Raw genomic sequence first — 26,924 nt, forward strand, 5'->3', positions numbered from 1 at the left:
ATTTATTTACTTCCTTGTTTAAGTAAATGGGTTTAGTCCCTGCACACTCCGCTTCTAAGAAGCAAAAAACTATTATAAGTGTTTATACTAAGCTATAAGTAGTATCCAAGATACTAATATGGAGCAAACTAGAAGTTTCTTTCAGCATGAATTCATCTTCATTTGTACTTGGAGTAAGGAGAAAGTGATGCCATTTAAAAACAGCATAATCCAATGCTTTGAAAATTCACCCTTTTTATAATGGGAGGGGCATGGAATGGGGAAGAGGGCTGGAGTTGGGGAAAGAACGTGTTGCTTGATAAAATCCCCATTGACTTGCTTAATGAGGATTTTATGTACAAACCATATTTACTTAGAAGTGGGGAAAATACAGAAAGCTGTTTGAGTTGCTGTTGCAGGAAATGACCACCCATTTAGTTCAATACTTCATCATCCATTTCAAAGTGTCAGGCGTGGTGCTGTGTGAGCAAATACAGGCCATTCTATTCTTTTATGTGCAGAGTAGGTCCCTTCAGGAATCAGATCTTTCTTGAGGTTAATTGTGTTTTTTCCCTGTTGTCTGGCACAAGAAGCCTAAAATACTTTGCCTAGCTTACATCCAGGCTGTGCTGGCTCCCTGCACAAAGCAGTGTCCAGCATGGGGTTGAGTCATCAGAGGCAGCCTTGATCAAGAAGCACAGCAGCATTCTGCATTTACTATTTTCTGAGCCAGTGGAGGGGGGCTGTGAAGGAGGGGTCAGGAACCCATAAGTCATTGCTAATGGAAAGAAGTGGGGTGGTGAGGGAAATCTTACCTGTTCATGATACAGCTGGATTGATTTCGGAGAGGAGAATTTTCACCGTTTCCCCTCCGAGCTTAAAGTCTAGACCAGTGAATCTCAGCCAGGGTGCTCCAAGATCCTTTCAAGGGTGTTGTAGGATGCTACACAATGTTAATCCTATTAGGTATTCAAGCAGGATTCACAAAATAATCCCAGAGATTTTGAATAGGAATGTATAATGTCAAACCATTGTGATCCCTTTCTGAGTTCTTTTCAACAAAAGAAATGCTCTATTATTTTTCCATGGTCAAAAGCCAAATGAAAACTAAGAGCTGGTCTTTCTTGAGGGGTGCCTTGGGTCTAAAAAGGTTGAGAAGCAGTGGTCTATATTGATTTCTATAATAAATTGAGCACATGGGGATTTTTGATGCTGTCAGTTGGATTAGATGTCGGCTATCATTGTAGGAAAAAATAATGAATCTTCAGTGAACACAGTTCTTTTTTCATATAACAAAGTAGCTCCAAATTTCTACGGGTAGAAATAGGACAGTGGGTAGAGACCCTGTTTCTAACTCTTGACCACCAACTCTATTGCATTCTCTTTGTTCTACCACTGTGGGCTCAGGAGGTCCTATGCTGAAAAGCAGAGTCTGGCACAATACGGTTGTATATGTAATTTGGCCACATTATGATCTGTACACCCAAGTGGCATGTGCCACCATGTATGACCTTAGGCCTGGGCAGATGTTACACTCGAGACATGCTTAACCAGTTAATCATGTTGTAAGTAGTAATCTGGCCACACATGTGCATTAGTTAATGGTGTGATCAGACAGGGAATAAGCCACAAAGTTATCGCACAAAATATGTGGAATAACTTTGTAGCTTGTTCCCACTGCATCTTAATTTGAAAATGTGGCCAGCACTGATCAGCTGACTGGCACTCCCAGATTGAGAAGTGTAGTGGAGTCCTTTAGGACTCTGGTGAGCACCTAAGGCTGGGCATCAATCAGCAGACTGGTACTCTGACCCTGGTGCACTGGGCATGCAGCTTGCTAATTAGTGGCTCAGGGTGAGCTCAGGCTCACAATTGCTTTGCCTGCACCAGCAACAGGGTGTGATTTGGATCTGATCCCCAAGCCCACAGTTGCACTTCCTACCATGCACATATAAGAAGTGCTGGTATCAGGAGGGCAGCTCCCATCATGCCTTTAACTGAATATCTACCAGAGGCCTTAGTTACCTTTTAATATAGGGCAAGAGTTACAAAATTTGGGTGCCTAAGTTTGGTTCCCATGCAGGGACCTGTTTTTCAGAGATACTGAACACACAAAGCTTCTACTGAATAAGTAGGACTTAGAGTTACAAAGTTGAAAGTCCCTGTATCAGTAAACTCAGCCTACTGGAAATTTAGAAATGTCCTTTGCAGATACACCTTCATCATTCCAAATATTATTTTTCTGAAGTGGATATTCTCTGAATTTTGGATATTTATCTGTTCAGACTATCAGGATTTGCATTGTAAATATAATTTAAAATACATTTTAAATATCATCTTTGGTTTGTGTTTAGAGTCATACAAATGATTGGCAGTGGATGGCTTAATAGCTTTTTTTACAGTATCATGAAAATCTCTGGCAATGTATCTAACTAAGTTAATTTACAAGTGATATAGGCATTAAAGGCCAATATTTCAGCTCACAAGGGGTAGACCAGATGCTATGAGGGCCAGACCTTTAGTTGGAATAAATTGTTTTTGCTCCCTTGACCTGAAAGAATCATTGCTGAAGCAGCTGAGGGTGCAATAAATAATATCTTCTACTTTTCTTCACTTCCAAGTTAAACAAATACAGATTAATTGCTTATTACCTAAATGGATATTTAAATAAACTCTCTAGACTTCAGGGACTAATCCAGCTTTTCTGTAAAGCACCTTCAAATTTGTTTTAAAATTCAGTAAAGTGCTCACAGCCTGCCAAGGTTGGGTGCATGGGCTATTAAAAGGAAACCGAAAAGACCAGTGGACCCAAATATGAGCCTTGTCTGTATTCATGCAAGCTGGCCATACCCTTACAATGCCATTGGTGTATGGAAATCAGGCTCTCTCTTTTCTTGTATAAGCTGTTTGAGGCCAGGATCATCTTTTGGCTTTGTGTTTGTTTTATCCCCTGCTCACTGAGCACTATGATGATGCAAAGACAACAATATCAGCCTCTGAAATAAGAAAGATTTTGTTTTGCCTGCATGTTCTATAGCCTCTAGTTGTAAGATGATTGTATTCTTCCTTTCTGAGAAGTGATTTTTTTTTCTTCATTTAGGAATGCAAATTATAGTGTGGCTCTTATTTCATGGAGGGCAGAGATGTAGACTTGGAACATAAAAGGCACTATGTCTTTTTAATTAAGTATTTGCATTATCTTCAGTTGTGTTTTATATGGATTTATAATGCTTTCAGCAATATGAGGTGTCCCACACTTAATTGCTAGACTAACTTCTATACAGGTGATTGTATCCTATCTATACCCTAGAATTTATGTGACTTCTTTCCCTCCTTCCATTGGCACACTATCGGCACTTTTACATGTGCTCTAGGCGTGAGGGGCAGTGCTTTAATTGGAGTGGCTCTGAGAGCCACTTTAATTTAAGCACTGTGTCTCATGTATCAACATCCCCAGACTTAAAAGTGGCATCAGAGATGCTTTGAACTAAAGCTCCTCCAATGAGCATTTTTAAGCACCGGGATGTTGATACATGAGATGCAAGAGGTTGCCGGAGCACAGTAATTGCCACACTCCAGCAGACTTGATTAATCGGGTGTGCTCCAATGCGCTGGAATTCCAGCACGTTGGAGCAGCCTCCATGCTTGTGTATAGGCACCCTATGTTCTTAACTTCCTGTCCTAAACCCTTATGTCATTTTTCTGTGCTTTGTTGAATGTAAGATATATTCCAGTATAGCTTCATTTGTGTGCTAGGTGAAATGTACACCCTTTCAGTGCACCCTGAATTTCCCTTTCAGAGAAAAATATATAAAAATATGTTAAAACCAACTGGTGCTGCCTAATGTAAGCTTTTAAAATCATGTACCAAAGGTCTAGGACAGTGTTTTCCAAATTTTTGATACCTGAAGCATCCTTTTTTCTGGCTTAAAAATCAGCAGCACATTTCACTCTTACCCAAAAAGTCAGGGGGTTTGCACCAACTCAGCACTGTTCATATATGTGTCATTATGTATGTATAGAATGACTTGTGCAGTGGTGCCCAATCTTTTGGCCCCATGGGCCATATTAATAGTTCTGGGTTGGTACAAAGGATGGTTCCTGTCTGTGGGTCTAATCCTGCTGTGCAGGACTGGCATGGCCGGGCCCAATCCTGCCACATGGAGCTTGTAATTTTGGTGGCAGGGAATGGTGACAATGTTAATTGCTACTGCTCCCCCATAGCCAAATTTCTGGTCCCTTGAGAAGTCCCACAGGCTAAATGACATGGTGCATTGGGCTAGATTGAAGCTGATAATGCTGCAGCACACAATTTGGGTATCATGGTTTTAAGAGATGCAAGTCCTGTTCAATATGCATGCCATGCATTTCTAGAGGTCTCTTTCAGCGCTGCGTTTCTATGGTTCTATGATATTTTGTCCAAGTGGTTCTGGGAGATGGTCCGCCATTTTGAATTTTGATTAAGTTTGGGTCTGGGCCTTAAAACTAGTATTTTGTTTTATACGTAAAGTCTATCTTATGAGATTTCTGGCCAAGGTTAAATAACTATTGTGAAGCAGATAATACAGCTTTTCCTTCAGCTTCAATGGTGAAATATATTAGCTTTTTTTGAAGGATTTTGCTGTCTTATCTTTTGAAACAGCTGGAGTGGGAACAGCTCTCATGAAAAATAGGGTCCTACATTTTTATCCGTCTCAGAACCAAAAACTTTTGAAAGTGGGCTTAGTTCTGAGATTAGAGTCAAGTTTCCTTCCCCTGGAGGGTGACTTTTTGAAAGGGATTCAGAGGCAGTTGGGAGTTTAGGATATTTTGGTAGAATTGCGAGTTAAATTTCTATGCAGGTAACAAATATAAGGGATTGGTATCCCTTAGTAGTAGGGAACTGAACGAGCATCTGAGTTAAAAAGTAGATGCAGACACTATTCATAGAGACAAAATACCAAGTTGATGGAAGTACTATGGTTACTAGAGCTTATCATTTTCCCCGTCTCCAGCCAGAAACATGTAGGAACAGCTGTCAGTTGAAATGAGTGCCAAGGCTGATCTTGGCTGAGCACTCAATTGACAGAGGAGGATATTGCTGTATATTCTGTGAATTATACTTCAGATGAAGGTGGTAATTAACATTTCAATCTGAGATTGTCAGTTTTGTGTTCATCCCCTGGATTCAACATGCATCATCTTACCATGCTCTTTTGCAGTCCTAGAAGACTGAAAAGTATGCAGTATTGCATCACCATGTCATAACGAGTTTGTGTGCGAGACACAGAAAGAGAAACAGCTGCTCCTTATGCTTTAGCTATCCTTGATCTAGCCAAAAGGAAGACACTTTCACAGATTTCATGAATTTTAGGGTCAAAAGGGACCTATTAGATCATCAAGTCCAACGCCCCGCCCTGGGAAGGAAAGAGTGCTGGGGTCAGATGACCGCAGCCAGATGTTTGTCCAATCTCCTCTTAAACACCTCCAAGGAAGGAGACAGCACCACCTCCCTTGGAAGCATATTCCATATTTTGGCAACCCTCACTGTACAGAATTTTTTCCTGATGTCCAATGTAAATTTGCTCTCCTTCGGTTTGTGGCCATTGTGTCTAATTACCCCAGTGGGCACCCTGTTAAACATTGTATCCCCTATTTCCTGCTGTTCCCACCCCCCCCCCCGATGAGTTTTAGTTTGTAGACGGCCACAAGATCACCTCTCAGACTTCTCTTGTGGATGCTGAAGAGATTCAGGTCCCTCAATCAGTTCTCATAGGGTTTTTCCTGTAGGCCTTTAACCAGATGGATGACCCTTCTCTGAACCCTTTCCTGCAGTGCAGCACTCAAAACTGGGTGCAGTACTCTAGCTGCAGCCTGAACAGTGCCATATAGACAGGAAGTATCACCTCCCTAGACCTGTTTGTGATGCACCTACTTACACAAGAAAGAGTGCGGTTAGCTTTATTTATCTCTTCATCACATTGGTGACTCATGTTCATTTTGGAGTCAACTACGACTCCAAGATCCCTTTCCACAGTTGTGTTACTTAGAATGGTACCTCCCAGGCTATAGGAGTGCTGATGATTCTTCCTCTCTAGGTGCAACACATGGCACTTACCTTTATTAAACTGCATCCTGTTCTGTTCCACCCACTTCCCCAGCCTGTCCAAATCCACCTGAATTCGCTCCCTGCCCTCTAGTTTGTTTACCTCCCCCCATAGTTTGATGTTGTCTGCAAACATGGACAGGGTGCTTTCTACTCCTTCATCCAAGTCACTAATGAAGATATTGAACAATACTGGTCCCAGGACAGAATCTTTGGGGACTCCACTACCCACATTTCTCCAGGTAGAAACTGACCTATCCACCACCACTCTCTGGGTGCATCCCATAAGCCAATTTTCCACCCACTGGATTGTGTAATAATCTACATTGCAACTGTTTAGTTTATTTATAAGAACTGGGTGCAACACCGTGTCAAAGGCTTTTTAAAATCTAAGTAAATAACATCTACCTCTATTCCTTCATCCAAGCATTATGTGACCCAGTCGTAAAAAGAAACCAGGTTAGTCAGGCAGGATCTGCCTTATATGAACCCATGCTGGTTGCCCCTTAGCATTGTTTTACCCGCTGGTCCCCCACAAATGTAATCCTTAACACTTTTCTCAAAGGTCTTGCCAAGGATAGAGGTGTGGCTAACCAACCTATAGTTACCTGATTCCTCCTTCCTCCCCTTATTGAAAATAGGGACCACATTGTCCCTTTTCCAATCCGCTGGGATCTGTCCTGAGGGCCACAAGTGCTCAAACAGTTGTGCCAGTGGATCTGCTATGACTCCAGTTAATTCCCTAAGTACCCTAGGGTGCAGATCATCAGGGCCTGTTGACTTAAATACATCCAACCCCTCCAGGTGCCCCTTTACTAGGTCAGCGCTAACAGTTGGTGGGTTGGTATCTATCTCACACGTACCTAAAGTCCAATTGGGATGCATGCTTATATTCATGTCCAGGAACACAGATGCAAAGAAATCATTTAGGACCTATGCTTTAACTATCCTGTCTGTTACCAGTTGCCCTAGTCCACCTCGAAGGGGCCCTGTGTTACCCTGCGCTTTCTTTTTCAGTGCATTTAAAAAGTTACTTGTTTTTATCCTTAACTTTTGCTGCCAGCCTAAGCTCCATTTTTGCTTTGGCTGTCCTCACTGCTTCCCTACAAGCTCGAGACAAGCAGGTATACTCCTCCTTAGTGGCTGCCCCCTGACTCCACAGCCTGTAGGCCTCTCTTTTCCCCTCCAGGCTCTCCTGAATTTCCCTACTCAACCAAGAAGGTTTCTTTGCTCTCTTGTCCCCCTTTATGTGTACTGGGATGGTCCCTTTCTGTGCCTACAGGATCAGTCCCTTGAGAAACGCCCATTCTTCCTGGACTCTCATCTCTTCAATGCTTTTGCCCATCAGTCCCTCCCTAACTAATCTCCTGAGTTTGTTGAAGTTGACTATCCTGAAGTCTAGCACTTCAGCCTTACTAGTTATCTTCCCCACCTTTTGCCGGATAGTGAGCTCTATCAATTGGTGGTCACTGTCCCCTATGTTACCTTGTACCTCCAGATCCCCCACCAAGTCATCCCCTGTGGCCAGCACCAAGTCTAGTAAGGATTTTCCCCTATTTGGAATGTTTACCTCCTGTGATAGGTGAAGGTCCTGTAAGCAGGTTAGAAACTTACTGACCTTGACAGGTTGCAACGGTGGGCGGATGAGAATAGGATGGGGTTTAACACTGATAAGTGCAAGGTGTTGCACATGGGGAGGAAGAACCGGCACCACACTTACAGGTTGGGGAACTCCCCTCTTGCCAGCACGGAGACGGAAAAGGATCTTGGAGTCGTCATTGACTCCACGATGAACATGGGCCGGCAGTGTGGGGAGGCAGTCAAGAAGGCCAACCGTACCCTGTCATGCATCCACAGATGCATCTCGAGCAGGTCCAGGGAGGTGATCCTCCCCCTCTATGCGGCACTGGTCAGGCCGCAGCTGGAGTACTGCGTCCAGTTCTGGGCGCCACACTTCAAGAGGGACGTGGACAATATGGAAAGAGTTCAGAGGAGGGCCACTCGTATGATCAGGGGTCAGCAGGGCAGGCCTTATGAGGAGAGGCTACGGGACCTGAACCTGTTTAGCCTCCACAAGAGAAGGTTAAGGGGGGACCTTGTGGCCTGCTACAAACTGGTCAGGGGGGATCAGCAAGTATTGGGGGAGTCCCTGTTCCCCCGTGCGCTGCCAGGAGTGACCAGGAATAACAGTCACAAGCTGGCGGAGGGTAAGTTTAGATTAGATATTAGGAGGCGCTACTTCACAGTCAGGGCGGCTAGGCCCTGGAACCAGCTTCCAGGGGAAGTGGTGCAGGCTCCTAGCCTAGGGATTTTTAAAAGGAAGTTAGATGAGCACCTTGCCGGGGTCATCTGACCCCGGTGCTCTTTCCTGCCAAGGCAGGGGGTCGGACTAGATGATCTACCTAGGTCCCTTCCGACTCTAGCTACTATGAAACTATGAAACTATGAATGAGAAGGCCTGGCTGCCTGTTCTTCCCAGCAGATATCTGGAAAGTTTAGGTTACCCATGACAACCAAGTCCTTTGAGCACACTGTCTCTGAGAGCTGTCTTGAGAATTCTAGGTCTAACTCATCACCCTTATGTGAGGGTCTGTAATAGATCCTCACTACCAAGTCCTTTTCTCCCTGACTCCCCTGTAATCTGAACCATAGTACCTCAATTCACCCATCTTCTAGGCCCTACTTAAGTACAGAAGATGTATATTGCTCCTTAAATTAGAGAGCAATGCCCCTCTCCTTTTTTCCCCCACTCTATCCTATCTGTACAGCTTATAGCCCTCAATGCCTACTACCTAATCATGGGTACGGTCCCACCAGATTTCTGTTAGCCCAACCAGGTTGAATTCTTTATTTGCAAGCAAGAATGCAGGTTCCTCTTGCTTGTTCCCCATGCTTCTAGCATTAATGTAGAGACATCTAAGCCCCACAGTAGGTGCCCTTCTGTTATTTGAGACATAGCAAAATTGCTATCACTGAAAAGGGTGGAGCTTGGAGTGTACAGTTAAAGGACCTGATTTTTCAACTCCCTTGTACCTTTTGTCATCATTTTCATCTATGCTAGGTGGTTTTAGCATGTCCCTATATTAGAATGATAACCTTTGATGCCCACTTTGTGCTTGCTATACACTCATGGAAGTGAAACAAGATGCAACACAATATAGAATTAGAACTTACACTTTGTACCAGGGAGGCCATGGATGTAGCCGTGTTGGTCTAAGGACATAGGCAGACTGTTGCCTGAAGAAGGGTGTTTGTTCCCAAAAGCTTGCGAAGAACAGTTTTTCCAATGATTTAGTTGGTCTAATAAAAGTTATTACATCTACCCAAAGAACCTTGTCAGACTTTGTACCTGCTTTTCTGGTTAGTTATTTCAACTAAATAGAAAACAATGATAAAAAATAACTCTAGATTTCCCTTAAAGCAGCCTCTCAACTCTTCTTTTAGCAATGCTTTTTAACTCTATATTGCAGTGCTCTGAACTGTATTTTAAATTGTTCCACAAGCACATTTGTGAGGAAGGCATTCTTTATGGAATGTGTATTACATTCATTTAACTTTCTCAATTATTTCAGCGATCTTTTTTTCATGAAAAGTGGCAATGTGAATATAGACAGTGAGTGTGAACCTTGTACAGTTGTGTCTATATTCAAGAATACCAAAAACTTTTGCTTCATTTGGGTTTAATCTGGTCATTGGCAGAATCATAGCTACTTAAACAACAGTCTGTGATTCAGTTGCATAATTTGTATTAGAGGCCATAACTAAAATCAAAATCCTATTATATTAGGCCTTGTAGAAATCATAGGAAGAAACAGACTTGTTGCTGCTATTCCAGTCCTCAGACCTGTCCAAAGCATTTTACAGAACACACAGTAAGCCAGGGCTCCTTCTCTGGAGAGGTGATAGTCTAATTTACTTAGAATCAGAAGGCCAAAGATAAATTAGTAGGGGTGGAAGAGGAGGTATTGAGGAACTAAGACAAGAGCAATAAGATACCTGTGTGCCCAGTTTGGCTAGGGACAGACATTCAAAAAGCCTGAGCCTGAATTGATTCAGTCTTTGCAGGTTTGTCTAACTTGGCTAGGCTGAACAGTTTGTAAGTGCACAGATATCCCCTCTGGACTTAAAAAATGCAGGCACATGCCTGCAGTGGCTCAGGCTAGAAGCCAGGGGCACTAGAGAGGCCCTCCCTTCCCTTCCGGTGCTGAGCTGAGGGTGGGGCATGGCCAGCCCCCTGCAGGATGCTCTGATATGTCCCCCCTTCCGCCCCCCAGCAGCCCAGCACGGAATGCTTATTACCCCAAACTCAGTTTTTATCAACCCATTAAGAAAACAAAGTCTGTCTCCATTAGTGCAAGGTCTTCTTAAATAGCTTTTTAAAGGAAGCACCTTTCAAAGGAAGGATCTATTGATTAGCTCCAAAAAGCCTGTCTGCCTTTGTTGCCTCCCACAGCACAGGTTGTAGCCAGCATGTAGTGTGCCAGCTAATGCTCAGAGGTGTAAGGCAGAGGAGCTGGGGAAATAATCACTGCTTAGCAGGGGGAAGCCAGGCAGTCTCTGCCAGAGCTCCAGCAAGGGAGCAAAGGGGAGGGGGGAATTCCTGCTTAGCAGTGATTGGTGAGTAGGAGTGGGGGGGAGCAGCCTGCAGTTTCTGCCTGAGCTGCAACTAGAGAGCAGAGGGGAGGGGCTAGCTCAGCTATGGAGCAGAGAGCCCCTGCCTAGCCCAGAGAGCATGCCAGGATGCTGGGGGAGTCTGGTTTATCTTAAACCAGCAAGGGGGCTGGAACAGATATTTAATAAACCAGTTTCAGCCAAATCAGTTAAGTTTGATACTACATTCAACTAGGTTTATCTCAAACTGGCTTCAGCCATTCTCAGACTGGTTTATATGCACTGAACATTTGTTCTGTTACAAGTTTAAACTAGTTTCTGATCTCTTAAACCAGTTTATGTGTAATGTCTGTCTCTAGCCAAATGTTTAAGGCCTGTGTACACCTAGATTGCTCAATTAAAGGTTTTTATTTTAGCAAATAAGTAATGGTTTGCTCCTTATACATATTACACTGGACAACAAGCCCCACCAGTAGTCTGAAGCATTCAGCACAGACCAAGGTAACAAACAGGGATGTGTGAAGTGGTGGCACCTACAGTGACATAAAGATGGTTTAAAATGTACATCCTCTTTCCTTGTACTGAGATAGTTAAGTAGAGAAATCAGAAACCCAGATCTGAAGGAAGCCAAACTTGAGTGAAGTTCAGGTATGGGTCAGGCTGAGCTCAGTACTGACATGATTCCATCAATAACTGGATGTTTAAATAGATGTTATATTCCCTCTGCATCTTGTCACTGTTTGAACTTTCAAAACCAGTGCATTTGTGCTTGCTACTAGCATAATAAACCCTTATTCTTAAACTAACCTCTGTCCCAGTCTTGTCTTGCTGCTATAACTATGGCACATTTTGTTTCTGAAAATAAAAAAGGACTACTAGACCGCTCTTAAAATAGATATATTTCATATTCTTTGCCTTTGTACAATAAAATAATTGCTGCACAAACTTCAATGAGTATATCAGATTACAGATGAGTGCAGACCCAAATTTTTTCAGAACTGCAGAGATCTGGTTTTGTTTAAAGTGGCATTCATCCTGGTGTACTTTTGGGAGCATAATAGCTGTACTTTATTAGATGCTGACTGTGCTTACAGTCCTTTCATTTTACACCAGGGCTGAGAGATTCTTGCCTACCATTGCCAGGTGATGGTACCTATGTCTGCATGCTTCCCATTCAGTGTTGCAGCTTCTGGAAAGTCATCACAGCAGCAGATTGGCTAGGTTGGAAAGCAAAAGATTTTACATGCAAATTGCCTTCTCTTGCAGGAGGAGACCGAGAGCGGATGACAGCTAACCATGAGACATATCTTCTTATGGCCAGCACACAGAATGATATGGAGGACTGGGTGAAATCCATTCGCAGGGTTATATGGGCACCTTTTGGAGGAGGTGAGTTCACAGCAAGAAATACCAAAAATACTAAGAGAAAAGGTAATGCCTGACTTGCTTTGTTGTGAGTTTAGGTCCCAGCTGGAGACTCCTAGTAAGAAAAGGAGTCTAGAATGAGCCAGATACTTAACATATTTTAAAGTATGTCACTCTCAGGGTATAAGTACACATTGCAGTTCTCATGTGCTAACACTAAAAAATGTAAGGTGGTATTAAATTTTGCACATGCTATGAGCAGTTGCATGTTAAGGGTCAATACCTGCTCTAGTATGCACAGCTTTGACTTGTCGCTAGGGCTAGGAACAAAAATTACACGTACACCAGTGTAAGTGACTAGAAACTGATTCAAAATCTATAAGAACAGAAGTTCAGTGCTCAAAAACCACTTTCAAAATGGCTGAAACCAGAGTAAGATAAACCTCTATGGATGTAGTATCAAGCTTGTTTTAGGTTAAATCAGTTTACTGAACTTCTGCCCCAGATCCCCTCCAGATTCAAGTTAACTCACAGTCCCCTAGCATCTCACAATGCTTTGCACCTTCCCTACAAATCCCCCTCACAGGGTGGGCAGGCTAGCCTTGGCCCAAGCTGTCTGGTCCAGCCAAACAAGGAGGTGTGATCTAGCACCCCTGGCTTCTGGTCTGGGCCACTGCAAGCCCATACCTGAATTTCTGGAATCAAAAGTGGATGTCTGTGTGACAGGGGGCCAAGTCAAGATCAGATCTTAACATTGGTCTGCCATTCTGTTTAGGGCAGTCTGCCCTGCCTCTCCTGCCATGACTTGCTGGTTAATAAAATGGATGTAAGGTACAGGAGGCTGCTCATTTAGTGCCCCAGTGCCAAGGGCATTATACACAGCTCTGATCTTCCCTTACCATGTCCCATGCCTTGCAGATGGCATCATAAGTTGGTAATAGTTCCAGCCCGTGGCTGGGCCAAACTCTGCACCTTGTAGGGCCCCTAACAGTCAGCTTATACACTCTACCCTTCCCAGGGCCTCTTTCATACCACCCTCTCTCACAGGGCTTCTCTCAACCCACCCTGCTCCATGAGTGGTCCTCTTGGACCATCAGGCTTAACTACTTTCATTCTGGCCAGTTCACACACAGCCCTTCAGGTCACTCAAATAACCCTACTCTATGTGGACTGGCCTTGTGCCTCACACTGGGCTGATGCCCCGCCACCCAGCAGGCAACTTCACATATTTGCATTCTTATGGGGGTTGGCCTATACGCTGCCCTTCAGGCCACCTCTACAGCCCTAGTCAGCACAACCCTAATGCAGCCCTTCAGATCACCCTTGCAACCCTACTCTATGCCCCTAACGCACAGTCTTTCAGGCCACAACAGCTCACTCTACTATGTGCGGGCCACCATACTGACTTCTGCTCCTTCATCAGGGCCACTCTATCTCTCTTCCCCCCTCAATGGAGCCTCCAGGATCTTACACTGCATGGGGCGCAGATGTCTGGAGACATGCCTAGTCCCTTTGCTTGTCCCTACATTAGGGTATCCCACCTGGATGTCGGGGCTGGGGTTATAAGGCACCCCTACCTGCCTTTCACTATGGAGGCAACTGGCCTGGCATTTCTGGGGAACTACCCCACCACGGGTAATCTCACCAGGCCATCCTTCCCCAGCAGGGTGTAGTTTTTGGTTATACCCAGGACCAGGAGCCTTCTGTCATCCCCATAGCTCCTGCACTTACCTCCTTAAAGTGGCAGACACCAAAGGTGCTCTGCCATAGTCTGTTCACTTGCTTATCAGTTCAGTCTACACAGCTTAGACTAACCTGCAAAGACTGAATCGATTCATCCTCAGACTTTTTGACTGTTTGTACTTAGCCTAGAGGGCTGGTGAGCAGTACCATAGCTAGGAGCTGCCAAGTCTGTCCCTTGACTGCCTGACTTTCCAGCAGTTCCCTGCTTGACCCCTCTGCCCCGCCTTCCAGCAGCTCCCCACTTATGTGCCATCCAACACCCCCACCATGGCTCCCCATTCACGCGCAGATACACAGCTCTTTCTGGTTCTTTCTAAGTCCAGGGCTGTAGAGTTCTGGGTGATAGATTGTCTGGAGGGCTGGGGGTTAGGGCACTGTGAGCAGGGCATCCTGGGACCAACCAATTACTGGTATTGACCCTGTGGAGCAGATTGATGTTATTGTAATGTGAGTTGCCCAACACCACCTGGAGATAATCCTCTCCTGAAGAGGCATAATTTTGAGGTACTCAGAAAGCCCCTGAACTCATCTTTTCCTGCCTTAATGCTCAGACACTCCAGTCCTAATATCATTTAACCCATGGGGAAGGTAATGCCTAACTACACCCTCACTTTGGCCAGAATGATAGAGATTTCAAGAGAAATTGTCTGATGAAATCAGTTTTCAAATACAAGGACAACTCAGAGAAGGATAATTCTTTATGGTTGCATGCAATAATATTACTAAAACATTTTGCTTTATTTCTGTACTACCTTTTGGTGCAGCCTACTGTTGTGGTTCAGTAGTAGAATCCTTGTGTGCAATGTGAGACAGCTGCATTAAATTCCTGGATGCACATATAAGTATTGCCATCAAGGCACCAAATGTCTGGACTTGGTCTGGCCTTTGGATTCTGTCTCAATGCTCTAAGGAGGGGATGGAAGGTCTGGGCACTCTCCACTGCTCTATACGTCTGCCTAGTCATATGTGTTAAAGGTTCTGGTGACCTCTCACAGATACACCATGATCCAGAAGGATTGTCAGTTGCCTTCTACTACCTTTCCATGAAAGGATTTCAACACACCTTAGAGATGCATAATTCCACTTCTGTGAAGAAAGAAACTATTATCCCTGTTACAGAAGGGGAACTGGAGCATCAAGATCCCAGAAGATGAGGCTAGAACTCAAGACTTCTGCACCCCTGACCCTATCCTTTTGCACCCCTGACCCTATCCTTTGACAACATTTATTTCACTTTAAAAAGCCTAGTTCTTTGCCCACTGATGGAAACATTGTTATAAAGAAACCAAATGAAAAATATAGGATGGCATATTGTGCCTGTTTGGATGTCTGTCTGCTTCCCAGTGCTACTGTTTATAAGCAAACTGCTATAGGTTTCCTAAAGCCAGTGCACCAGTCCTGGGGCTCTGTGCTCTTTTTTCCACACTGAACAGCTGTCGTATTTACTGCAGTGAGAAAGAACATATTTAATGCACATGGTGGATTCATTCTCCTTGCTTTATCCTATCAAGAGGAGACTTTTAGGAAAAACGAACTGTACATTTTATACAATATTTTTATTATGTACATTGGGAAAGGGATTAAAGAAAAATGAATGCAATGGCTGATACATGATCCACTGATTGTCAGCCAGTATTGTCACAGTCACACCCTCGCAGCAGGTCTCGCAGCTGCTTTAGTCATAGTGTCCTTCATTGATAGAGAGCCAAGCCTTGATGTTTACTTTAGAGTGGTACTAGCCAGGAAAGGTTGGCAGTGGTGGTCCCATAAACTACAATAGCTGAGGCTGATAGTTAATATTATATAAAGTACATTGCACCCTGCTGTAAAACCTGTTGTAATATTTAGATGTAACTGTGTACTATGGCATGGATAACTTCTCTTTTGGTTGGCAAATCTGAAAAAGCAAATAGCTCTGCTTCATTTTAACAGCATAACAGCATTGCCACAAAGGCATTTCATCTCAAGTCAATAGCCCACTTGAGAATTGGGATGGGACAGGATGGGATGGGACTTGTATATAACTTGAGCTAGATGGCCCTTGGTGTCCCATCCAACCTTGTGGATCTGTCTATGATTATTATTTTTGTCTGGAAAATAAAAGCTGTTTAATTGTATGGCTTCTTCAGGCATTTAGCCCCATTTTCAAAAATTGGCAATAATTTCCCCATCAGCCAAGAGCATCTGTATTTAAACAAGGTCATTTCTGATTTGTCAATAGCATTGTTTGCTTATGAAAAAAAAATATCTGGCACTTTATCAGGAATACTCATGTTGATTTGCAACAGAAAAGAGTGGCTACTATTGCTAAAAACTGCTTTTATTGACTGAAATTTACCCTTTCCACTTGTCAGTTAAACCACAGGAACCCTAGTTCTGTAGAAAAAGATAACTGTGGACAAAACCTTTCTAGGGAACCAAACATCTGCCTTCACCCTCCTTTCAGGTCATGTTTTACTTCTTAAGCAGAAACTTTGACCTCTTGCTGGTGGGCTGTCCGGTGGCAATCTGCTGGCAGGAGTCCTCTTTGGCACTGTCTCAAGTATGTGTTGTCTGCAGTTCTACATGGCTACTCTTGTGTGGGGGTGGGAAATGCCTGCTAAAAGGTGGATATGAGACTATTCCCTAGACTAACAGGAATCTCAACCTACATACTAAACAAAAGGTCTCAATGGCTAGTGAATTCTCAAACCTTAGATATGATTCTTTGCAGGTTTTTTTTTTAAAGGCTGACTCTCATCTTGTTTCTCTTACAAGTTTGATGGGTAAGGAGCTATTGGAATGCCTAGAATTTTTGCTAACCATATTCATGTAGCCCTACAGCCATCTGCTCCATGCCTCTTCTAGATTCTTTTTATGTTCCAATCTAATAGCTGCCTAAGCCACTAGGATAGTATCACATTGGGTAGAAGGAGAGACAGTTTTTGAAAGGAGGGAGGCTATGAGTCTGTCTGCATACAGGACCTTCATTTCACAGCATTTGAATACCTCACAGATAGTACTAAATATTACTACACAACACTCCTGCAAGTGGAAAAGTATCTCCACTTTACAGATGATGCACTGAGGTGTCCAGTGCTATGACTGACTTATCCAATCTATGTCCATACTGTAGCAAGGCTAGAGAGAGTGCCCTCCCTGATCTCCTGAGTGCCAGCTCACTGCATTCATCACTAGACATCTTCCCACTCATAATGTAAGAGATGGGTGTTGTGGAGATTTGGTTTTTGTATGCAAACTGTGTGGTGTGCCCATGAAACTGCCATAACATTGTTGCACGTAAAGAAATGTTTAGTGCCGTGTATTGTGAAAATGCCTAACTGAACATGGTGAATATTATTTTGCCTAATACCAGATAATACTAATGGCTTACCTGCTCTTCAAATTGATTCAGTTTAAGCAACTTATAAGTGTGTTATTATATTGGATTTCGTGGACAAACGTGTTTCCTATAAAATGAGTTGTTCTAGTGGGCTTGAAAACCCACTTGAAAACATGAGAAGAGACTGGGGGCTGGTTGTAGCACAGAGGGTGGTACTGAGCATAACAAACTTTACTGATTTTAGAAGGCCTGTCACAAAATTGAGGTGTCTTGGCAGGAGGTCTGACAGTTATTGGGAGATAGAAAAGTGTCTTGTAGCAGGAGAGATTTAAGAACTGTGCTTCCAAAGATTTCCTTATTATTTAGTCTAATTGTATTTTCCCTATTTAATTCTCAAATTTAATTAAGTTAGCTGTTTGGGATTATTAGAAGGCCTAGTGAGGCCTGTCTGTTTTATGGTTATATGTACATGAACACATGTATATTTTTATTTTCCCTTTGTAAAGGATGTCAGAACCCATGTGAAATGACCATAATTTATGGATAAGGGAACATATATTTATCATTATTATTAGACTTTGCTAGTTTTGTGTTTTGTATATATGGTATAGATATATGAGACTTTACAGGAAAATAAGGACCAAGGATCTGATGGTGTTGATCAGCTTGACTTCAGTGGAAATGTGCTGATTTAAACCAGCTGAGAATCTGTCGGTCTATGCTCCTAGGAGTTGATAATATATTTTTTTTAGATTTAAACCATTAAAAAGTTTATGACAGAAAAAAAAACCAGATACAGGAAACAAAATAAGTCAGCCTGACAATTTAATCAAAACCAAGGTGTCCATTTTACCCATGCTGTCTGAAGCTTCAAACTAGATGCAGTAAGCCATGCTAGTGTGATCTTACCCAAATTTTGCACTTTTGGATGTTGAAAGTAAATTTCCCTTAGAATGATTAGTCCTTTTTGGTATTATAAGCAGATGTATGTGTATTCCATAAGTGTCTGTGCATGTCTGTAATGTCTGTGTGTGTCCTGTAAAGCTACTCAAATTTAGGGTCTGCCTGGTGGTGGAAATGACATTCTAGTCATGAAGAAAATAGATCTATAAATGATTAACCAGAGCATTAAATGGTTGCTTGTTAACTTGTACTAGGAAGGGGGTGGGGAGGGGAAGGGAATCAGTGGTAGTGTTCAGTGCAAGATTGTTTTTGAACCCAAAGAAGAGGAAGGGTACTAAGAACATTCTTTAAAAAAAAAGAAAGAAAGAAAATACCAGGGCGTTTAATGCTTGTTTGCACATGAAATTCCTTTCCCAATTAAATTAAAAAGTGTTTTTTAAAGAAAGTAAAGACTTGACCTTTGATTGCACAGCTTGAAAATAGGAATAAAGTGAAGGAAGGGAATAGTAGCAGGGGAGGAGGGGGAAGTTACAGCAGCATTTTAACAGGGGATAGGAGGAGGGCTGGAACCTCCTATGAGAGTGAGAGCACCAAGACCTGCTGCTTAAGTTGCCACACGTGACAGCAGCTTGAAGTCAACTCAAAGTCAACAACCAAAAAAAAAAGAAAGAAATCAACATTGCGGCAGCTCCCTCCTTTAGATTGTTTTGCCTGCACCTATTGCATACAGCTGGCTGAGCAGAAGGCAGCAGCAGCAGCAGCTCTGAAACTCTCTGATGAGAACAGTGGGAAAGGGAAGAGACGACCACAATATCCCCTTCGCAGAAGCATGCATTCTGCAGTCCATCCCAAGAATCTTTCCAGCAAGGAAGCAGCACTGCTGTATCTGACATGTCTCTAACACAGAAGCCTCTGGTAGTTTGAAGGCAAAAAACAAAAACAAAGCCCAAGCAAGAAACCTACAAGGACATCAGGAAAGGGAGGCGGCTACATAAAGGGCTCTTTGAAAAGAATCCATTCTGGACAGAGACATTGGGGTGAAGGTGCCTTTATAAAGATTCCCTGTTTGCACAGATAAAAGGAGTCAGCAAGAAGTATCCTGGATAATTCTTCAGGGGTCTTTTTGTCATTGGTTGCATTTTTTTCCCTCATACATCGCTATGTGCTGACCTTTTCCAATGGAATTTGAGTCCCCTGCTACTCTACCCACAGTTCCAGCTGAGAGGAAGAGCTCTTTCCTCCACACCCCGCATCACCACTCCCTCCTTCCTCCTGCAGACACTTCCATTTGAACAGAAGATATATCTTTTCGCTGACATTCTTTTGTTGTGACATGGCATAACAGACAGTTGTCTCACAGCAGGAAATAAAGGAAAAAGAGCAAAGGAATTAGAAAGACAGAAAGAAATTGTCCCCAGAGGAGAACTGAAGCAGGAAAGATAACATTAAAAAAATTAAAACTCTACGAAGATCTAGAAGATCCGAAATCTTCAAGCTCTAGAATAAAAATGTACTATAAAAAGCTCCCAGACAGCCCATAACAATGAACAGTCATGGTGTTTCGTCTGGCTGCAGCTTTTAAAAGAAAGCTTTGAGGATGAAAGTGGGGCTCTGGCCTATATGATGCCTGAAGATAAAAATGCCGGGGTCCGCACATCAGGTGCCTTAGCATCAGCTCCTTTCATTCCTAAAACTACCTATAGGAGAATTAAACGGTGTTTTAGTTTTCGCAAAGGTAGGTACAATCTGTCACTGTGTTCTGCTTTGCTTTTAAAGCCTGTTATTCTGCGTTGTGGAGGAGGCTGTGTGTTGGGTGCAAATGAGACTTCCAAAACAAAGGGCATGAAACAATGAAGACACCAACATTCCATGAATGATTTACTCATTTTTTGTTCACTTATTTGTGGTTGGAAAGCTTAACCTTTTATCCTCTGTCTGATCACCCATGAATGGGCTGTGTGAGGTGGTATGAGACAATTATTTTGTGGTTCCTCAGAACAATCCCAAACCGAAAATCAGTGAAAGGAGAGAGACAGTTTAGCTTGTGATGACCTGATTTAGCTGCTAGATTGGTAAAATAAAACAAAAGAGTCTGATTTATACTTCTGGTTGCATGGGGACTTGGGGGGGGAGAGGAGAGGAAACAAGACAATTGCGTCTGTCCAGAGGATCGAATCCTTACACCCAAAGACAACTGATAGACTGAAGTGGATTCCCTCATCATAAATTGTGTTGTTGCATATGATTGCTTTGCTTTGTATCATCCTGTTCTTTTGCAGCTTGCAGTCACAGTTCCACCCCACTGCAGCGACATTGTTAAAGTCAGTTCTCATCTGCATTGCACAAAATGCTACTGAAATAAAGTATGGTATTTATGGGATTAAGGTGGGCTTTTGAATATATCAGTAGGTAGTGCTGGAAGAGGAAACTGTCAGCTCAGCTAAAAGAAATAATAAGGGAGATGGAGGTGAGTAAACAAATTTGTTTACTCCATTTTCTGATGGGAGTAAACAAACTTTGTCTTTCAGGACTCTGAGAAGAAGCCTATAAGAGTCACGTGCTGGTTCTAAGAAGCATGTCTGAAAGGGGGAATGAAAATAACGGGCCAGATTTTCATCTTCATTCAGAATGGGAATAAATGACCTTGCACAAGGGCTGATCTCTACTTTGCTCCTCCACTAGGATGAAGCTGAAGCTGCAAGGTGGTGGGATACTGGGTCTAGCCCTTGTTTCCCCATACTCTGCAGAGCCTCTGTCTGTGTTCTTACCTTTTATTTTGCTATTCTTTCTTAGACTACCCCTTGGTGGCCCCACATGGAAATGACCTGCAATGTTTCAATTACCCTCCAGCATATGCAGGTTGCAAGGTATTCTGTGTTATCAACCCAGCAGATCCAGTGTTAATATGGCATCTCTGTTGCCTTTTAGGGTTATCTACACTGGCAAATGTTAACAGAATGTAACCTTACAGGAGGAAGCAGTGTTAGTTAGCTAAAGTATGTGCAAAACCATACAGACAATTGGTTGATGCCCTAGCAACTCCCATTGACCTGGGTTGGAATGGCTGGTGTTCAGAGCCTCTGGGAATCAGGTCAAGAGAGGACATATATGGTTATGTGTCAAATGTATGTGCTAATGTATCTGCTGGTGCAAACTGCTCTGTAGCTCTCCATCCCCTCCATGGGCACTTAACTATTTCAGGAATGTTTAGAATTTTAGAAAAAGATTAAGAGATTAATTTCTAGATGGTTGACTATTTTTGACTGTGTGCTGCCACAGGCTTCTCACGCAGAAACAGGATTTCCAGCTGTTTGGTTTGGGGTTTGTTTGTTTTTTTCCTTGTTTTTTATTATCACCTACATGTTTCAACACAAGAACTGTTCTGAAAGCTTGAGAGAAATCAGTGTGCTCAGGAGCATAAGACAGATGCAGCTGGAGAACTTGCCGTTATTCTGCTGTTTTCAGTGTTGCACTTATTTTAGTTGCACTATGTTACAAAGTCTCTCTCAAAAGAAATAACATGGAACAGTATGGGTCAGATTTTCAGAATTCTGTGAACATGTTTAAGTTACCCCATATAGCACTTACAAGCACTCCCCCTAGGCAAAACTTACTGAATTTAGTATCCAATGCTAGGGCTTTATTATACATTGCACTGTGAGCTACACAGGTGTTGATCAGTGTTATTGCTAGCTTAAATTTGGAGCAGTCATGTTCAGGCCAGCAGGATCCTGGAGAACTTAAAAGTAAGAATTTCTTCACACCCTCTGCCCACCCCAATCCCATTCCAGGCTTCCTTGCTGCTCTCTCGCCCCTGGATTTTCTACCTACTCTGCTCACTTGTAGCTGCCAGTGCTGTCTGTCCCAGAGGAAGCAAGCAGGGAAGGGTTAACATGCTTTCCCAGCCCCTGCTGGTGCTGCCAGGCTGCTGTTTTTCTCTGGGCTGAGCGAGTCCAGAGAGCAGCAGAGAAGCTGGCCAGACAGGCAAGTTAACACTTCCCTGCCTGCTCCCCTAGGACAGTGTAGGCAGCCACAAGTAAGCATGGGGAGAAGGGCAGTGAGTAGGGATCTGGGGTGCTAGGGAGAGAAGACGGGAGCAGTGGGCCTTATCCAGGCTAGCAGGGGAGGAAGGAGTATTTAGAGTAAGATGGAGCTTCAAGTGGCTACACCTTAGTATAACATGAGGTGAGTAACATGGTGGCTAGATTTGACGCTAGCTTCAAGTGGCTACACCTTAGTATAACATGAGGTTAGTAACATGGTGGCTAGATTTGACGCTAGCCACATCATGTGTGTTCCTTAACCATGCTAGTTCTGAAGAGGATCTGTGACCAAAAGCACCTGTAGAACCCAGTCGGGACTGAGGCATGGGCATGGCAAAATGTAGTCTGCCAAAAATACTTGCACTGGGAAAAATAAAGTGCAAGTAAGTATTATCAAATTCCTCTCCACTAGTATCTTCAAGTGGCAGTTTCCCTTAAGAATCATGGTGTTAGCAAGTCTTGAAAAGGAATGTGAAGGACAGAGGGTAGTGCCTTCTATAAAGGCTAGGACAGAGCAGGTGCTCCATACCTAAATGCCAGCACAAAAGAAAGCAGTGAAGGGACAAGTGGGGAAACCTTTGGCTTGAACATGGCTTCTTCAGTGGAACAGAGGAGATGAGAACATCCAGGTTAGGAGAGAAGCAATGACAAATGGAGAAAGATTTCGAAGGCTGAAGTATGAATTTTTGCCAGGGTCACAATATTGGGCCTGATATAATCTGATGTGACACCCTGCAATATTTTTTTACATTACCTTTCTGTCAAGTCCTTAGCTACATCTCCTTTTTTTCCATACAGTTCATTCTCTGCAAGTGGCCCTAGGACCTAATTATTCCATATGCACCTGTGTATAACTCCAGGGTAGGTGTCTCATTTGTGCTGCTCCCATTATGTTAATTGTCAACTCAAAGTGTTGAAGGCGTGCTTGAAGCTAGAAGGGTCTGAATCACACAGGAACAAACTGCTGCTACTAAGGTTCCTATGGCTTTTTTAACTTGCGGAAGAGAAATTACAAACTAATGTAGAAAATAAAGCAGTACCATTTACCCTTGAGCAAATCAAGGTGGTGTTTAGTCTGGGGACAGAGAGAGAAAAGAATTTTATGAAATACTCATTTAAAGATCAGTTTCAAGTGTTCTATGGAACTTTTGCCCATTCCTGTATATTACCTGAAGCCTTTTGCTGTGTAATCTAATATTAGAAATACCTTCACCTGATTTGTCTCATTATTTTCCATCTTAATTAATTGCTGGTTTAAAGATGAGATTTACTTAATATAAGTCAAGCCAGACTGAGAACTCATGTCAATTCCTTTGATGTCCATATAATCATAGAACATTATGGTTGGAAAGGACCTGAGGAGGTCATTTAGTCCTATCCCCTGCTTAAAACAGGACCATCCCCAACTAGGTCATCCCAGTTGATCTAACCTAGCTGGGTATTAAAAACCTCTAAAGATAGAGATTCCACAACCTCTCTAGGTAACCTGTTCCAGTACTTTACTACCCTCCTAGTGAGAAAGCTTTTCCTAATGTCTAACCTAAACTTCCTGTGCTGCAACTCAAGACCACTGCTTCTTGTTCTGTCATCTGCCACCACTAAGAACAACCTAGCTCCATCCTCTTCAAAGTCACACTTCAGGTAGCTGAAGGCTATTATTAAATGCCCTTTCAGTTTTCTCTTCTGTAAACTAAATAAGCCCAGTTCCCTCAGCCTCTCCTTGTAAGTCATGTGTACCAGTCCCCTAACCATTTTTGTTGCCCTCTGCTGGACTCTCTCCAATTGGTCCGCATCCTTTTTGTGGGGGGGGCAAAACTGGACACAGTACTCCAAATGTGGCCTGACCACTGCCAAATAGGGGGGAATAATCACTACCCTCGATCTGCTAGCAACCGTTCTACTAATGCATCCCAGCATGCCATTAACTGCCTTCACAACAAGGGTGCACTGTTGGCTGATGTTCATCTTAGTGTCCACTGTAACCCCCAGGTTCTTTTCTGCAGAGCTGCTTAGCCAGTAAGTCCCCAGTCTGTACTAGTGCATGGGATTTTTCTGACCTAACTTTGCCCTTGTCTTTATTGAACTTCACAAGGTTTCTTTTGGCCCATTCCTCCAATTTGTTAAGGTCTCTATGAATCCTAGCCCTACCCTCCAGTGTATCTACTGTTCCCCCCAGCTTTGTGTCATATACAAACTTGCTGAGGGTGCACTCTGTGCCATCTTCCAGATCATTGATGAGTATACTGAACAAGACAGGTCCAAGACCAAACCCTGGGGCATTCCACTTGATACCAGCTGCAAACTATTCATTGCTACCCTTTGAGCCTGATGATCCAGACAGTTTTCTGTTCACTTTACAGTCCATTCATCCAATCCATGCTTCCTTAGCTTACTTGTGAGAATGTTGTGGGAGACCATACCAAAAGCCTTGCTAAAGTCAAGGTATATCTCATCCACTAGTCTCCCCACATCAACAGAGCCAGTCCTCTCATCATAGAAGGCAATCAGGTTGGTCAGGCATGATTTGCCTTTGGTAAATCCATGCTGACTGTTCCTGATCAGTGGTCACCTTATCCTCCTCCAAGTGCTTAGAAATGGATTCCTTGAGGACCTGCTCCATGATTTTTCCAGAAACTTAGGTGAAGCTGTAGTTCCCTGAATCCTCTTTCTTCCCTTTCTTTAAGATGAGCACTATATTTGCCCTTTTCCAATCATGTGGGATCTCTCCTGACCACCACAAGCTTTCAAAGATAGTGGCCAGTGGCTCTGCAGTCACATAAGCCGACTCCCTCAGCAGCTTCAGGTGCATCACATCCAGCCTGATGTATTTGTACACATCCAGCTTTTCTAAAGAGTCCCTAACCTGTTCTTTCACCACTGTTAGCTGCTCACCTCCTCCCCAAATTGTGCTGCCAGGTGTAGTAGTCTTGGAGATAGCCTTGCCTGTGAAGACTAAGGTAAAAAAGACATTGAATACTTCAGCTTTTTCCACATCATTTGTAATTAGGTTGACTCCCCCATTCAGTAAGGGACCCACACTTCAGTGATCTTCCTCTTGTTGCTGACATACTTGTAGAGACCCTTGTTCTTCACATCCCTTGCTAGCTGCAACTCCAGTTGTGCTTTGGCCTTCCTAATTTCATCTCTGTATGCTATCTCTCAAACCTCTCCCTATATTTTTTGTCCAAGTTTCCACTTCTAAGCTTCCTTTTTGTGTTTTAGATCACTGAAGACTTCCCTGCTAAGCCAAGCTGGTCTTCTGCCATGCTTGCTAGTCTTCCTGTACATTGGGATGGTTCTTTCCTGTGCCCTCAATCAGGTTTCTTTAAAATACAAATGATGCCATTTATTCTGGATAAGGGTCTAGGCCATTAGCAATTAACTTATTTGGTAAGGGTTTGTACATTCTGTGGACTAATGGAACAGGATGTTAGACTGCTATAAGAAATGGAACTGCAAAGGGCCCATCAGATTCCACTTATCTAAGTGGTTTTACATGATACTTGACAGGCCTAATATTTGATGTGTTTGGTCTGATATATTTGATCTCACATCTTCAGTATGAGTGCATCTCTTACTGTAAAGAGTTAGGCCTGTGGAAATTCTCACTCATAGCATTTACTGTCAGTCAAGAACATTTCCCTATATTTGGCCTTTGTTTCACTGTGATATAGAACCCAAAAAGCTGATTCCCAAACTCAAATCTCATACACAGCAGATGAGAGGATGCTCCTGTTGCTAGTTTTATTTTAAACTTTGCAAGTTTTATTTTAAACTATTCAGGGTCCGGTTATATTTTGTTGTAGCCATTATAAATCTGGAGGAACCTTCATGAGGTCAAAAGGCTTGGTTTTTAGCCCTACTGGTAGGATGGGAATGCAATTTGCATCCTCTGCTTTGGGGGATTCACCCTCAAGGCAAGCAAACATTGTTTAGTACAATGGGAATTCCACTTTGCAAGAGAAATTTTAACATGTGGCTTGGACTCCATATTGTCTGCATATCCTACATTTGAGGCTTCCTTGCCAGTTCTAAGATCCATGGTAGAGGGGGACTTACAGAAGTTTTACTCAACTGCTACTCTTTGGGACAGTTTTTCTGCTACGTAGACCCTGTATGTTTGGATTATGCATCCTGCAGGTGGAAGCTAGCTCAGTCCAGCCTAGTAGAGTTACTTAGATTTATACCACGTGTAATTGAAAGCACATGTGGCTCCGTATGTAATAAATTGTCATAAACCTCCTACCGTATGGTGCCCTGCCCTTCTCAAGTGTATTAAGAGATGCATTCTTCTGTTCTTTATACTTTCTAAAGACAGCACTTTTGCTATTGTCTGAGATATCTAGAAGTAGGAAAGGGAAGGCAGGAAACGTTTTACTAGAATATTATCCCTTTTGGTGAGACAGGGCTCCAGAATGTGGCTGTTCTATTCACTGTCCCTATACTGGAATACACAGTTAGAGGAGACATTCATGTATACAAATAACTTGATCTTGAGGTCCATCCCCTACCAGCTTCCTGGGTATACACATCTATTACTAATGATGTTTTCCTGCCTTACTGTGCCTTGCAGTTTTTAAATGTATTGCCTAACTGTAGCTCTGTGCATAAGAGCCTCTTTTTGCAAATGTTTTGTGACTTAGAAATGAAAAGATCAGGAATACCCATAAGTAGGTGCATCAGGGGAAGTAGCCATGACCTGTTTATATTCATACACCACCCTTTACCATAAATTTTATGGACTCCATCAGGAAAACTCCGACTGGAAATACAAATGCACAGATTTAGAATGTTTGCCCCCTGTTCCTTAGCTTGTTGATGTATTTCACATTAGACAGTCATTGGATAAAAACAAAAAACAAAAAAAACCCCC

General features: G+C 43.0%; 1 protein-coding gene across 9 annotated transcripts in view; it reads left to right on the forward strand.

Moving 5' to 3' along the window:
• The window catches only part of ARHGAP24 (Rho GTPase activating protein 24), a 413,576-nt gene that overhangs the window by 326,133 nt on the left and 60,519 nt on the right, over positions 1–26,924 (forward strand). For 8 of the 9 annotated variants that reach the window (XM_090037005.1, XM_090037006.1, XM_090037009.1 and 5 more), the window contains one exon: positions 11,942–12,064. In XM_090037005.1, the coding sequence (XP_089893131.1) occupies positions 11,942–12,064 (123 nt within the window). Of the gene's footprint in view, positions 1–11,941; positions 12,065–18,670; positions 19,744–26,924 lie in introns of those variants that run through there. The other variant, XM_090037011.1, reaches the window with a different exon arrangement.

This window comes from Crocodylus siamensis, chromosome 2 (assembly GCF_052110815.1).
Source record: "Crocodylus siamensis isolate JL-2025a chromosome 2, ASM5211081v1, whole genome shotgun sequence".
Classification (NCBI taxonomy): Eukaryota; Metazoa; Chordata; order Crocodylia; family Crocodylidae; genus Crocodylus; species Crocodylus siamensis.